The 15,579-nt window shown below is 42.6% G+C and overlaps 1 protein-coding gene across 1 annotated transcript in view; it reads left to right on the forward strand.

Annotated features, from left to right (window-relative positions):
• CACNA1B (calcium voltage-gated channel subunit alpha1 B) overlaps positions 1 to 15,579 on the forward strand; it is a 1,447,778-nt gene that overhangs the window by 517,864 nt on the left and 914,335 nt on the right. Inside the window, exon 6 of the mRNA XM_030207102.1 lies at positions 12,899 to 13,086. Within this exon, the coding sequence (XP_030062962.1) occupies positions 12,899 to 13,086 (188 nt within the window). The remainder of the gene's footprint in view (positions 1 to 12,898; positions 13,087 to 15,579) is intronic.

The raw sequence follows: 15,579 nt of genomic DNA on the forward strand, positions 1-15,579 counted from the left end.
AAATCGATTTCATGAATATTCATTCCACAGGACAGATTTCGGAATCAATGATCCAGAGAGAGGTACAACAAAAAGGCCTTGTTCCTCCCCCTCCCCTGCACTTCAAGACTCTGCATAATCTTAATGGTGTAACCCCAGAGATTGCCGTCAAATAGGGGTGTTCCTGAGGGCCTCTACAATGAAATTAAGTTAATCAAAAATTACTTACCCCCCCTCCCGTTCACTAAGCTGCGCTAGCGGCTGCAGTGTGCTAAATCCGACGCAGCCCATTCACTTTGAATGGGTTGTGTTGGCATTGCGGTGTGGCTTAATAAACAGCTTCATAACCAATATGTGTTGGCAATTCACACTAGTGCAAAATCTAATATACCCATAGTGGGGACAATTTTATAAAGCATTTTCCACATATAAACAATGATTCATAAAATCACATAAGGCAAATACATATATGAAAAGGTGAACTGAAAGAGTTTATACAATCACGTGTAGGCATCCGTGGGGGGGGGGGGGGGGGAGGGGCAGGGCAGCCAGAAACAACAAAATTGTACTTTCCTCTCCCTGCTGGCGTGCCCCCCCCCCCCCCCCCCGGCTCATTTCTTTTCTTACCAGCTGCAACTGCCTGCCTGACTTGATAGGCTCCTTCCCCAGCGGTTCCGGCTCTGCTGGAACTAACATCCCACCCAGAGGCGGACGCAGCCAGTCTTGCGCAACACAGCAGAGCAAAGCCTTCTGGCCGGACCGGTGCAAACAGTGAAAATGAATCGCTGCAGGCAGCGCCTCTGCGGTACATCGAGACGGGGGGGCAGATACCAGGCTGCCGGCAGAGGATAAGAAGAAGAAAGGGAACTTTGGTGCAGACCAATACTTCGGGAAGGGGGGGGGGGGTCAACTTCAGAGAGAGTGAGGGAGTTGCTGGGCCGGGGAGGGGGTATTGTGGAAGAAATGGGAATTGGCGGGCGGGGGATTGGGGAGAGAGGGCGAAATGTTGGTGGGGTGAGAGAAGCAGAAGCTGAGTGGAAGGTTAAAAAAATATTTTATTGTATCTACATGCAAGAGATTCTCCTCAGGGAAGGAGAAATGTTGGGGGAAGGGAAGGTAAAAAATATATTGTATCTACAGGGTGGGGGGTGGAAGGGCTCATCCAAGTTAATTCTGGGCCCACATAATACTACATAGAGAACATCATAATAATGCAGTCTCTTATTGCTTTGTTGAACAACTGGTGAGGGGACGGGGTGATGATGCTAGATGTTGAAGGGAGGAGAGAGAGATGGGGAGGCATAGGGGCAATGTAGGATGGTGGTGAGGGGCAAGACAGTGGGGCAATACTGGATTGGGGCAGAGAGAGAGAGAGAGAGGTTTTATAAGTTAAAATAAAAATAAATATTTTGTTCCATGCAGATCTCTTTTGTTTAAACATAACTAAATGGGCTATAAGCCCCTAATGCAGTCTATAGGTTTTCTTATATTTTCTTGTGATGACTTATACTGTACCAAAGTTGAAAACTCTTATCTCTATCTAGTCGTTAGTAGAAGGAGTTCATTGTGAACACTATCCACCCTAATAGATTGCTTTGTGGCTGTACATGAGGAATTGTGATATTATGATCCCTTGTTTCATATTGAAATATTTCATATTGAAATATTGTTTCATATTGTAAGCCACATTGAGCCTACTGCTTTGCGGGAAAATGTGGGATACAAATGTAATAAATAAATAAAAAATATTGTTGATGGTCTGTGTTTACCGTATGGGTGGTATATTGGTATATTAGGGTCTGCCCAGTGTAATATTTACAGTGCTGCCTTTTCATGCATAATGTTACTTCACTAATGTGACCATTTCATTTTGGGATTTTCAATGGATGGAAATAGCAGTGTTTAATAATTGATAACATTTTTGAATAGTATACATTGGTTAATATGTGCTTTGAACAACCACTTTATTCTTTGGCATATGATTCGTAATATCTAAATTTAATAAAAGGTATTGTGACTATTTTACTTTTACTTATTCTTTTTTCTGTGTGTTGTCAGACAATTATGGATATAAGCCCCACCCCTGGCACCACCCCTAACTCCGCCCCCTTTAGCCTCACCAAACAGTTGGGCCACCGACCGCCTATGTTTACAATCTAAAAGCAAACAAAAATTAAGGGGCCTGTTTACTAAGGTGCGCTAGCATTTTTAGCATGTGCTAACCGTGTAAGACGCCCATAGGAATATTAGAGGCATCTACATGGTCAGCGTGTGCTAAAAACACGTGCCTGTAGCACAGCTTAGAAAACAGGACCCTAAGAGAGGTTAAAAGGAACTACAGTGTATAGATAGGACAGATTATGGCACTCAGCAGTAAAAACAAACTAGCAAGCAAACAAGTAACAAACAAACAAACAAAAAAAAAGAGGTCAATGGGAGAGGATAATCCAGAAAGAGAAGGAAAAGCCGGGATTTGGGCAGGGAACAGGAGCAAACAGTGGAGATGGTGCAATATACTCTCAACCCCATTTAATCTTCTAAATTAAATGCCTGTTTAACCAGGTTCTTAGGGCTTTCTTAAACTTTTAAAATAATAATTCTGAACGAAGAATAAACAGAAGAGATTTCCAGGGAAAAGGTGCCTTAGAATCAACCCGCCATCATGCTTTTTATTTCAACTGGGCTTGTTTCGGATTAGGAAGAACAAGATGGTGGTCATTAATACTGCGGAGTAGTCATACAGGGGAATATGGAATAGTAAGAGTTAATAGTCTGGTAAACCAATTCTATGTGCTTTGAAAGCGACTGAAAGTAACTTGAAAACGATGCATTTTTCTACAGTATGAAGTTCTTGAAACAAGGGAGAAACGTGTCATATTTGCATGCATTTAGCAGCTGTATTTTGTATTATTTGAAGCCTTTTCAAGTTTACACAGGAAGAACCCAAGTAGATTATATTACAATAATTAAGCCAAGAAATTAGAAGAGACGAAACAGAGTGGAAGGTGTCCCTATCAAAATATCTATGGAGACAGACATTAGTTGGCGGAGAATAAAATAGCCATTTTTGCAAAGAGCCAGCGGCGTACCGAGGGGGTGGCAGTGGGTGTGGAGTACCACAGGTGCACCCTGCAGGAGGGTGTCATCTCTGCTGGTTCCCTGCTTCCTCTGATGTTACTTAGCAGAGTTTGGGTGGCAACACCGGTAATTGGGAAACAAAATGGGAGCTGGGCAGACTTCTACGGTCTAAGCCCTGATCATGACTGAATAGATATGGATGGGCTTGAGTGTAAATTTTAAGGGGCTTCGTCATTAGCACAGACCGTAGAAGTCTGCCCAGCACTGTTCTTGTACCGTGCTGGGAAGACTTCTACGGTCTGTGCCCTGAGAAAGGCAAGGACAAATCAAACTCGGGTATACATATAAAGTATCACATACCATGTAAAATGAGTTTATCTTGTTGGGCAGACTGGATGGACCGTACAGGTCTTTATCTGCTGTCATTTACTATGCCATTTACTATGTTACTATGTTATTTCCTGTTCCGGGGCAGAGGGAGCAGGGAACTGGTAGAGCCGACAGCCACGAGGCTGCTCCCAGTACCCCAGGAGGTAAGAGCAATGCACCTGCGTGGGGTTTGGAGGTGATGCGCCAGTGGGGGGGGGGGGGGGGGCACAGCGGCGATCCACCCTGGGTGTCAGCCAACCAAGAGCAGAGATTTGAGGAGAAAAAGTAAGATGGGAATCCAAGATGACACCGAGATATTGGAAAGATTCATCCGGGCAGATTAGGACATCAAAGAGATTCAGGGTGATGGAAGGAACAGATAAACCTCCAGAAAACCAGCACGATACTGCTTTTCTCTATTTAGGACTAGTTTCTGAGCAGTAAACCAATTTGAAACTTGTGCAAGACATGGCTGAAGTGGGCCAAGAGTCGGATTATACGGATCTGTAGGAAAGAGAAAAAGATCATCTGCATAGTGTCACACTGTGGTACCTGTGGGGTTCACGGTTACCCCACAGCTGGTCATGCTGCTCCTGCGGCCAGGGACTGTGCTTACCTAGCACGGTGTCTTCCTTCTGCTGCAGGATCTCACAGCATGTGGTCCTCTGTTGCCTCTGGGTTAGCACTGTTGACATCAGGGGCAGCGATACGCCCCATGAACTTTGGTCGTCCCCACGACGAAAGCAGTTGGGAACGCCCAAAATCGGCTTTCGATTATACCGATTTGGGCGACCCTGTGAGAAGGATGCCCATCTTCCGATTTGTGTCGAAAGATGGGCGTCCTTCTCTTTCGAAAATGAGCCTGTTTGTCTCATTAATCCATGCTTTTAAATATGCTCTGTAATTTTGTTCTTTATAATAGTCTCTACCATTTTGCCCGGCACCGACGTCAGACTCACCGGTCTATAATTTCCCGGATCTCCTCTGGAATGTTTTTTAAAAATTGCCGTTACATTGGCCACCCTCCAATCTTCCAGTACCACACTTGATTTTAAGGATAAACTACATATTACTAACAATAGCTCCGCAAGTTCATTTTTCAGTTCTATCAGTACTCTATGATGGATACCATCCAGTTCAGGAGATTTGCTACTCTTCATTTTGTAGAACTGCCCCATTACATCCTCCAGGTTTACAGAGAATTCATTAAGTTTCTCCAAATTGTCAGCTTCAAATACCATTTCTGGCAGCGGTATCCTACCCAAATCTTCCTCGGTGAAGACCGAAGCAAAGAATTCATTTAATCTCTCTGTTACGGCTTTGTCTTCCCTGATCGCCCCTTTTACTCCTTGGTCATCTAGCGGTCCAACCGATTCTTTTGCCGGCTTCCTGCTTTTAATAGACCTAAAAAATGTTTACTATCCAGCTTATTTTTGAAAGAGAAAAACGCCCATATTTTGACCTAAATCGGGAGATAGGCGTTTTTCTCGCAAAAGCGCCCAAATCTGTATAATCGAAAACCGATTTTGGGCATCTTCAACTGCACTCCGTCGCGGGAATGAATAAAGTTGATGGGGGCATGTCGGAGGCGTGGTGAAGGCGGGACTGGGGCGTGGTTATCGGCCGAGGAGAGATGGGCGCGCTCGGCCGATAATGGAAAAAAGAAAGGCGTTTTTAGCGAGAATTTAGGTCACTTTTTCTGGACCCTGTTTTATCACGAACAGGTCCCAAAAAACTGCCCTAAATGACCAGATGACCACCGGAGGGAATTGGGAATGATCTCCCCTGTCTCCCCCAGTGGTCACTAACTCCCTCCCACCCTAAAAAACAAAATGTTTAAATATTTTTCCAGCCTCTATGCCAGCCTCAAATATCATACCTAGCTCCATGACAGCAGTATGCAGGTCCCTGGAGCAATTTTAGTTTAGTTGGTGCTGCGCAGGATCCATGCAGAGAGCAAAAATCGGAAGAAAAAAAAAACATGCAAGTGCAGTCAGGGACATCCAAATTAAAACAATAGTAATAGGGGGATTTGAACCAGCCACCGTCTGATTACAAGACCTGTGTTCTAACCACTGCACCACTTATTCAGTTGTTTAGATGCCCTTCCCTTTCCATTAAGTCCCTCCAAGTTTCTGTCAGCCAATCACAGCTGTTTAGTTGACTCCATAAAGCAGTCCTTGATTTCGTCAAGGAATTTTACATCCCTAGCGTGCCCCAATGTTATATTTACCCAGTCAATATTGGGGTAATTGAAATCACCGTTTACAACAAAATTCTACTTTGTAATAATACAGTATTGGAGGTGTACACTTACTAGTATTCATGAAAACGTGGAGAAAAAAAGACTTCAGAAACCATGAAGAGTACTCATTATGCAAAGACAACCCTTCAATTTTAGAGAACTCCTCTTCTTCAATCACTGGTCTTCACAAAAAAAAAAAAAAAAAACCTCCACTCTTCTTATTCATGTAATACATGCACATACACCTTCCACAATACTATATGGTGGAGGCTTATTTAGACATTACACATCCGGTGAACCAATTTGTACTTAACTTGAATGCTCTTGCTGCTGTCAATCCACACTGTCTTCCACAGCATATGATGCAAAGCCCAACAGAAGAACCCTGTTTCGCCACTATCGGGCTGTTTCAAGGGCTGAATACTACCACAGATAGATGCATCCAATATGCTCCCAACTTCACCGCACCAACTGCCTCATCTCGGCGCCCCTCAAACCAGGCAGACTTCCCTCCTATATATACGTCATTTCCTTCTTACCTGACGCATATCATGATGACATCATATAACGCAAAACTTTATTGAAAGATGGTCAATTCACAAAAAGGCTTTCCACTCGATTGAAATATTCAATCCCTTGGGGATTACAGTTTGCAACACATATATCCATCTTTGTTCTCTCTGTCTTAATATTCTCCGCACATCTCCTCCGCGTTCTGACACCCAAATCTGCTCCAGAACCACACATTGCAAATCATCAAAATCATGTTGTTTCAAAAGGCAATGAGAAACCAAAGGCTCATACGCTTTCTTAGCTTGTATACAGTGTCTATGTTCAATCAGCCTCGTTTTTAACATCCTAGATGTTTGTCCCACGTAGTATAAATCACAAGCACACTTCAATAGGTAGATCACATTTTTGGATTGGCAATCAGTTAATGATTTTAAATAAAAAATCTTGCCTGTGTGCACATCTGTGAATCTGTCCACATTTAACATATTCTGACACACAGAGCAGGGGCGTAGCCACGGGTGGGCCTGGGTGGGCCTAGGCCCACCCAGTTTGGGTTCAGGCCCACCCAGCAGTGGAGGCAGCGGAGCAGAGGGAGCAGGCTGAGCTCCGTTCCTGCATCTGCCTCCCTCTCCCAGACGCTACCTACCGCCACCACGATCGCAGGATCTACCTCCCCCCATCTGAGCACTCAGCAGCAGCAGCACTGGTAGCGAATCATACACGCTGCCTCTTTCTAACCCGGAAGCGTCTTCTCTGCTGCTTTCCGCCCCAATTATCAGAACTTCCTGTTTCTGCTGGGGCTGGACGCGGCAGAGAAGACGCTTCCGGGTTAGAAGGAGGCAGCGTGTATGATTCGCTACTGGCGCTGCTGCTGAGTGCTCAGACAGAGGGAGGTAGATCCTGCGATCGTGGCGGTGGTAGGCAGCATCTGGGAGAGGGAGGCAGATGCAGGAACGGAGCTCAGCCTGCTTCCACTGTACATTTTTGGGGGGGAGAAGAGGGCAGGCAGATGGAATGGGAGGGAAGGATGGGGTGGGAGGGAATTGCAGGGGAGAGAGGAGAATCGCTGATGGCTGGAGGGGGGGGACAGGGGAGAAAATAGAATTGCTGGGTATGGATGGATAGAGGGGGCAGAGGCAAGTACAGAATTGCTGGGTATGGATGGATAGAAGGGGGCAGGGGCAGGAACAGAAATGCTGGGTATGAATGGATAGGGGCAGGGCAGAGATGAGAATTGTTGGGTATGGATGGATGGAGGGGAGAGGAGAGTTGCTGGACATGGGTGGATGGAGGGGAGGAAAGAGGAGATAGGATGGTTGCTGGACATGGGTGGATGGAGGGCAGGGGAGAGGAGGGTTGCTGGACATGGATGGATGGACGGAAGGGCAGGGGAGAGGAGGGTTGCTGGCATGGATGGATGGAGGGAAGGGCAGGGGAGAGGAGGGTTGCTGGACATGGATGGAGGAGAGGGAAGAGTGAGGAAGGAGAATAGATGAGATGAGGGAAAAGGAAGAGAGGAGAAAAACTGCATATGGATGAAGAAAATAGGCAGAAGCTGGATCCACTGGACAGTCGTCTGCAGAGGACCCAGCTTTTACTTACGGATGTAGGGCAAGAAATGAAGAAGAAAGGCGAAAAGTAAAGAAATAAATGGAAAGGAAGCCCTGGAAACAGAGTTAAGAGGACAGATAGCAGCAGAATCGGATACTGGGCCAGCATGATCAGAAAAACAGTCACCAGACAACAGACGTAGAAAAAAATCATTTTATTTTCATTTTAGTGTTTGGAATATGTCCACTTTGAGAATCAGGTGCTCAACATTAAAAGTTTATATTTATTTACTTATTTATGGCATTTTATCGCACATTAAACATGAATTAGATTGGAACCTGGGATCATTAAATTTTTTTTTTCCTGGAGAGAGTAATGCATTGCCTCCCTCCCCTCCAGGCTCTCTCCCCAGCTATAGCCAGCTCTGCAATTTTGAGGGGAGGTGCACAGGTGGACGGGGGGTGCAGAGGTGGACCGGGGAGAGAGCCTGTTGTTAAACATTTACCAGCACACCACTGTCTAGTGCCCACCCATCCAACCTGTTGGCCCACCCAAAAATTGACTTCTGGCTACGCCACTGACACAGAGCACTGCCCACAAGATTTATGCTGTCCAGTCTTCCCAGCATTACTGTATTCACGATTCCACGTGTCTGCAGAACATAAAAGATCATTCAAATTGCTCTGACTCTGATAAGCAAACAAAATCCTTAAATCACGGAAACAAGGATAAATACGCAGCATTGCAGCATGTTTTTTAATTATTTTCACTATTCTGTTAGTATGCGTGTTATATTTTGTTACAAAAGTTACCACTTCTTGTTGATCCGTTACACGATTCTCAGGATTCAGCAGCCATTCTCTATGATTATACAAAGCTCGTTTTCTTGCTTTAGACACCAAAGACCTAGGATATCCTCTTTCTTCCAATTTCTGCTGTAACTCAGATGTCTGATGAACATATTTCTCTGCGGTAGAACAAATTTTACGATAACGTAAAAATTGTGCAAAAGGAATGTTCATTTTACAATGACTAGGGTGCATACTCTGATAATGTAAGGTGGTATTACGATCAGTTGGTTTCACAAACACAGACGTTTCCAATTTATCCTGAATTCTATTCACCTGCACATCCAAAAAGGAAATGGTGGAATAACTGCTGTTACACTCAAATTTGATAGTCTCATGGCAAGCATTCAAGTATGTCACAAATTCATGCAATTCAGTGGGAGTACCCTCCCACAACAAAAAAATATCGTCTATGTACCTCCACCAACATTTCAGAAATTGATTCCATCTTGATTTATACACCCACCAAACTTCAAAAAACTCCATGAACAAATTCGCGATGGTAGGCGAACAGGCTGCTCCCATAGACACTCCCGTTTTTTGTATGAAATATTTTTTATTAAAAGTAAAATAGTTCTCAGCCAACGTGATTCTGATCAAATTCAATACAAAATCCGTAGGCACATGAGGCCGTTCTCTTCTGTCCAAAACCTGCTCCAAAATATCTATAGCTTCTCTTTAGGGAATCGAGGTATAAAGCGCGCAGACATCCACAGTCACCAACAACGTGGTACGATGAATTTCCAATTTTTTTGTCTCCAATAATCGTAGGAAATGAGAACTGTCTTGTATATAAGACTCAATACCAGCTAAAAAAGGTTGTAAAATTTTCTCAATGTATTGTGCTGGATGTTCTAATAACGACCCCCTGGCAGCTACTATAGGGCGACCAGGAGGTTTAGAAATACTTTTGTGAATCTTCGGTAAAGTATAAAATAAGGGGATTTTGAAACCACGATAATCCAAAAATGCAAACTCTTTCTTGGTCAAAAACCCTAAACTTCTACCTTCAAATATCAAATCATGAAGATGAGCTTGTATCTGTGTAGAGGGGTCTTCATCTATTTCTGTATAAGTATTCCTGTCCGACAATTGTCGTTGTATCTCTGCCATATAATCAGTTGTGTTCTGGACAACCACTGCCCCGCCTTTATCAGCCTTACGGATAACAATGGTCGTGCCATTTCTTAAACTCCTTCAAGCACTGCGTTCTTTGGCATTTAAATTCCAACCCCGCTTCGGCAAAACAGCCTCCTCATTTTCCAAATCATGCAAAATGCATTTTTTAAAAGTGGCTAAACCCACTTCCAAACCCCCCGAAGGAGTCCATTTTGAAGGTTCACTCACAATTGATCTGTCAGGAATCGGGTCTTGACCTAACAACGAAAAATATAATTTCAGATTCAACTTTCGAATAAATTTATCCACATCCATGCGTATTTGGAAGGCATCATGAAAATTCGTTGGTATAAATGTAAGCCCTTTACACAGCACACTAATCTCTTCAACGCTTAACACTTTGTTAGAGGTATTTACCACTGCTGGCCGTGCTGCTGTGATCTCGTTTGTGGCCGTTGACCCTGGCCTCTGTACCCTCTTCCTCGAACACGCCAACATTAACTGATTGCCAATCCAAAAATGTGATCTACCTATTGAAGTGTGTTTGTGATTTATACTACGTGGGACAAACATCTAGGATGTTAAAAACGAGGCTGATTGAACATAGACACTGTATACAAGCTAAGAAAGCGTATGAGCCTTTGGTTTCTCATTGCCTTTTGAAACAACATGATTTTGATGATTTGCAATGTGTGGTTCTGGAGCAGATTTGGGTGTCAGAACGCGGAGGAGATGTGCGGAGAATATTAAGACAGAGAGAACAAAGATGGATATATGTGTTGCAAACTGTAATCCCCAAGGGATTGAATATTTCAATCGAGTGGAAAGCCTTTTTGTGAATTGACCGTCTTTCAATAAAGTTTTGCGTTATATGATGTCATCATGATATGCGTCAGGTAAGAAGGAAATGACGTATATATAGGAGGGAAGTCTGCCTGGTTTGAGGGGCGCCGAGATGAGGCAGTTGGTGCGGTGAAGTTGGGAACATATTGGATGCATCTGTCTGTGGTAGTATTCAGCCCTTGAAACAGCCCGATAGTGGCGAAACAGGGTTCTCCTGTTGGGCTTTGCATCGTATGCTGTGGAAGACAGTGGATGACAGTGTGGATTGACAGCAGCAAGAGCATTCAAGTTAAGTACAAATTGGTTCACCGGATGTGTAATGTCTAAATAAGCCTCCACCATATAGTATTGTGGAAGGTGTATGTGCATGTATTACATGACTAAGAAGAGTGGAGTTTTTTTTTTTGTGAAGACTAGTGATTGAAGAAGAGGAGTTCTCTAAAATTGAAGGGTTGTCCTTGCATAATGAGTACTCTTCATGGTTTCTGAAGTCTTTTTTTCTCCACGTTTTCATGAATACTAGTAAGTGTACACCTCCATTACTGTGTTATTACAAAGCAGAATTTTGTTGTAAACGGTGATAGTATTCTACTATTCCTTTTTGTGGTTCAGGGTAATTGAAATCACTCATTATTATGGTGTTGCCCAATTTGTTTGCGTTCCTAATTTCCTTTAACATTTCTGCATCCGTCTGTTCATCGTGGCCAGGTGGATGGTAGTACACTCCTATCACTATTCTTTTCACCTTTACACTTGGAATTTCAATCCATAGGGATTCCAAGAAGTGTTTTGTTTCCTGCAGAATTTTCAATCTATTTGATTCAAGGCTCTCGTTAATATACAATGCTACCCTTCCACCAATTCGATCCACCCTATCACTACGATATAATTTGTACACCGGTATGACAGTGTCCCACTGGTTATCCTCCTTCCATTAGGTCTCAGAGATGCGTATTATATCTATTTTTTTTATTTAGTGCAATATATTCTAACTCTCCCATCTTATTTCGTAGGCTCCTGGCATTCGCATATAGACATTTCAAACTATGTTTGTTGTTCCTATTTACATCATGCTCACTACTTGACAGTATCAATTTGCAATCTTTTGTCTGATTTTTATTTTTATTTAAGGACACCTGAGCTACTACGGTCTCTTTTGCAACCTCACTATCAGGATACCCTATCTTCCCTGTTTTGGTGATATCTTTGAAAGATACCTTATCCCTAACCATGCACTTTTGAGCGTCTGTCGGCCTTTCTTCCATTTCTAGTTTATAAGCTGCTCTATCTCCTTTTATATGCCGATGCCAGCAGCCTGGTTCCACCCTGGTTAAGGTGGAGCCCATCCTTTTGGAATAGGCTCCCTCTTCCCCAGAATGTTGCCCAGTTTCTAACAAATCTAAAGCCCTCCAACCTGCATCATCGTCTCATCCTCGCACTGAGACTCCGGAGCTCTGCCTGTCTCTTGGGCCCTGCGCGTGGAATGGGTAGCATTTCAGAAAATGCTACCCTAGAGGTTCTGGATTTGAGCTTTCTACCCAAGAGCCTAAATTTGGCTTCCAGAATCTCTCTTCCACATTTTCCTATGTCATTGGTACCCACATGTATCAAGACAGCCGGCTCCTCCCCAGCAGTATCTAAAATCCTATAGTTGTTCTTCCAGCCAAATTCATAACACATCTTGTGGTACGGTGGGTTAGCCAGAGATGGGAAATTGCGTTTGGGCTTGGTATTTATACCATTCAGTTTTCTCCTTCCAATTCTGGAAAGTACATGGTGGCATGAAAAAGGTCAGCTGATACAGTTTAGTAGAATCACTAGAGGTCTCTACACTCCTAAGCTGGTAGAACCCTAGGGGTCTCCACAGATATTTAATATTCATTTTTTAAAATCAAATATTATAAGGAGTTAAAATTTAAATTAAGAGATGGGAAAGAGCAGTCCTGGAGAGATCCACTAACAGGTCTGGTTCTCAGAATAACCAAGCTTAAATGTTTATATGAATTTTTTTCATCCTTTGGGACAGTTGAATGACCCATATTCCTTGGAAGTTTCCACAGCATTCACAGAAGTGGTAGAAAAATTATCACATATTTCACAGTGATGATATGACTGAGCCTCAGTGATATGGAACCTCAGGATATTCTTATGTTACTTCTAATGGTTTTTATCTCAGAATTACTAGGGGAACAGATTTATTACAGAAATAATTATTTATAACTGTTTACTCACAGGAACAACTTTGAAAATTGCCACATAAACTGCTTTGATTCTTTTTGACCATTCTACAACATTTATATAAGCAAAGAACTTAACCAATGCACTATTCACGTATCTTTTTATCTTTTCACAGATGAACGAGTGGGAGACTTCCCCTGTGGAGAAGAAGTTTCAGCCAGAAATTGTGAGAATGGAACTGAATGCCGGGAATACTGGAAAGGCCCCAACTTTGGAATCACCAATTTTGATAATATTTTTTTTGCTATTCTCACTGTCTTCCAATGCATCACCATGGAGGGTTGGACAGATATCCTCTACAATGTGAGTGCAGTAACAACCTTGCTATAACATTGTTTGGCTTGAGAATTCATGCTTCATTTTTCAAGGCAAAGTTGTACAAATTTGTCCTGTTACTATATTTTGGCAGTCACTGCACATTGTGGACTATTTATTATTCTTGTACATATAGAGGCTCATTTTTAAAGCACTTACAAAGTTACATATGTTACTATGAAACTTTGTAAGTGTATGTGCTTTTAAAATTAGCACCACAGGGGCTCATTTTCAAAAGAGAAAAAAATGTCTCAAAAATGGCATAAAGTGGCATTTAATTTAGGAATTTATAATTTGCTTAACCATCAAGTTCAAGGTGGAGAACAATCACACATTGTATACAGGTACTTACTTTGTCCCTAGAGGGATCACAAACTAAGTAATGTACCTGAGGCAATGGAGCTGCAGCATGAATTGAACCCAGGATGCCAGGATCATAGCCTGCTGCACTAACCACGAGGCCACTCCTCCATCTCTGAAAAAGTCCAAATTGTGATTTTCAAAACTCGGATTTGAGAAAATTTTCTCTGCAGTACATCCAGATCACAAGTGGGGCATGATGGGGGTGGGATTTGACCGTTCCCAAAACGTGGATGTTTTTCTTCCATAATGGAACAAAGCAAAAACGTCCAGGGCTTAAAGGTAGATGTTTTAGTCTAGACCTGTTTCAATCATGCCTAAGTCAAAAAAAGGTGTCCTAAATGATGAGATGTCCATGGGAGGGATTAAGGTATGACCTCCCCACCTTATCCTCCAATGGTCACTGAGTCCGTCCCACCACTCAAAGATGTGAAAGAAACAGAACATATCAGTCTCTTTGATAGCTTCAGATGTTATGGGCAGTCCTAACAGAGCAGCAAGCAGATCTCTGGAGTATCCTAGTGGTCAGTGCAGTGAACTGTAGAGAAGGGGACCTAGGCCTATATCACAACTGGTACACTTTTGGTGGATTTTGGAGGGCTCATACGTTGCATTACAAACCTACTGTACCTACATATAGGTGACACCTTCAGGTATAAGGGCTATTGTAGTGGTGTACAATTGGGTACAGTATGTTTATGGTGGGTTTTGGAGAGCTTACCATACAATATAAAGGGGTAATGGTAAGATGTGTACCTGGGAGCTTTTATGTGAAGTCCACTGCATCTCTCCCTGCATCTCCCACTGATCTGCTGGGATGTCTGTGTGGCCAGTCTACCAAAAACCTTCTGCCCCCCCCCCACCCCCCCGCCATACATCCCAATGTCTTCTTTTGAAAAGACAGACACACTGAGCACAAACACATCTAGCAAATGGCCATTGTTGAAACAAAAAGTTGGGTATTTTTCTGGTATTTTTGAACATTTTTCGCAAAACATCCAAAACTGGATTAAGATGTCATATCAAAAATACTCCTCCACAGTATATGCAGTTGGAAAAGTTCATAATCCATTAATTGGCATTGTAATGAGCAACCTTGTAGTAGATGTGGTTCTTCCAGGGCTGGTGCAAGAATATTAGGTACCCTAAGCAACCTTTTATTTTGTGCTGTCCAATCCCTCTTTGTTCCAATCACCCCCCCACCCCTCCACCCAGCAATTTCCCTTGTCTGCTCTGTGGTCAGCAGCAGGAAGTGCGCTTAATAGCATATCAGTTTCCTGTACTATATGGAGCCATTTCTTCTACTGGCTCATACTGCAAAACTGACTTGTATAGAAGAGGAATCTGTGTTATCAAGGAGGAAAGTTATCAACATGGGCTATTGTTAAGATCTGTTATTTTACTTTTAACCTCAGTTATTAGTGACTAGGTCTCATTACATAAAATGAGGTTTGTGCTAAAATAGCATGAGTTAGCAGTAATAACATGTCATAATGGTATCCCATGTTAATAAATATGCCCCTAAGTGCCCTCAAGTTGCTGGTTTAAGCATTGGGGGTAGGGCCTCTGGGAAGGGGGAAACCAGGAGAGAGTGTATTTAAAATACCTGTTTTCTAGTATACATAATGGAAGTGCTAGTCTTGGGTTCTTCAGCTGATTAATTTGTATTAAACAAAACTGCTTTGAAATATGCTACTATGATGACTTAGGCGCAAGCTGATGCGAGACAAGAAACAATGAGATTTATGCCACAGATATTTCATTTTATTAAAGAGGACATAGTTGCAGAAATGGAGAATAAATGAATGGTTAACAAGACTCAGTATATGCTCGGGAGCATTCTAGAAAATAGTAGCAGAAAACTTCATATGGGAAATGAAATAGGTATGTTGTCAAGTCTTTGCTAAAGCTTTCAATCAGGTACTCAATGGAATGCACAAAAATAATAGTTAATAAATGAAAATAAAACGTAGAAGATGACACCTTTTTATTTGACTAATAACATATTCCTTGACTGACATGGCAATATTAGAAAATGTAAATGAATCATTAAAAATGTTCCAGTGATAGTATAGACGGGAAAGTTGTTGGAGGTGTGGGAGGTTGATGGGCAATCAAGAG

This window comes from Microcaecilia unicolor, chromosome 6 (assembly GCF_901765095.1).
Source record: "Microcaecilia unicolor chromosome 6, aMicUni1.1, whole genome shotgun sequence".
Lineage (NCBI taxonomy): Eukaryota > Metazoa > Chordata > Amphibia > Gymnophiona > Siphonopidae > Microcaecilia > Microcaecilia unicolor.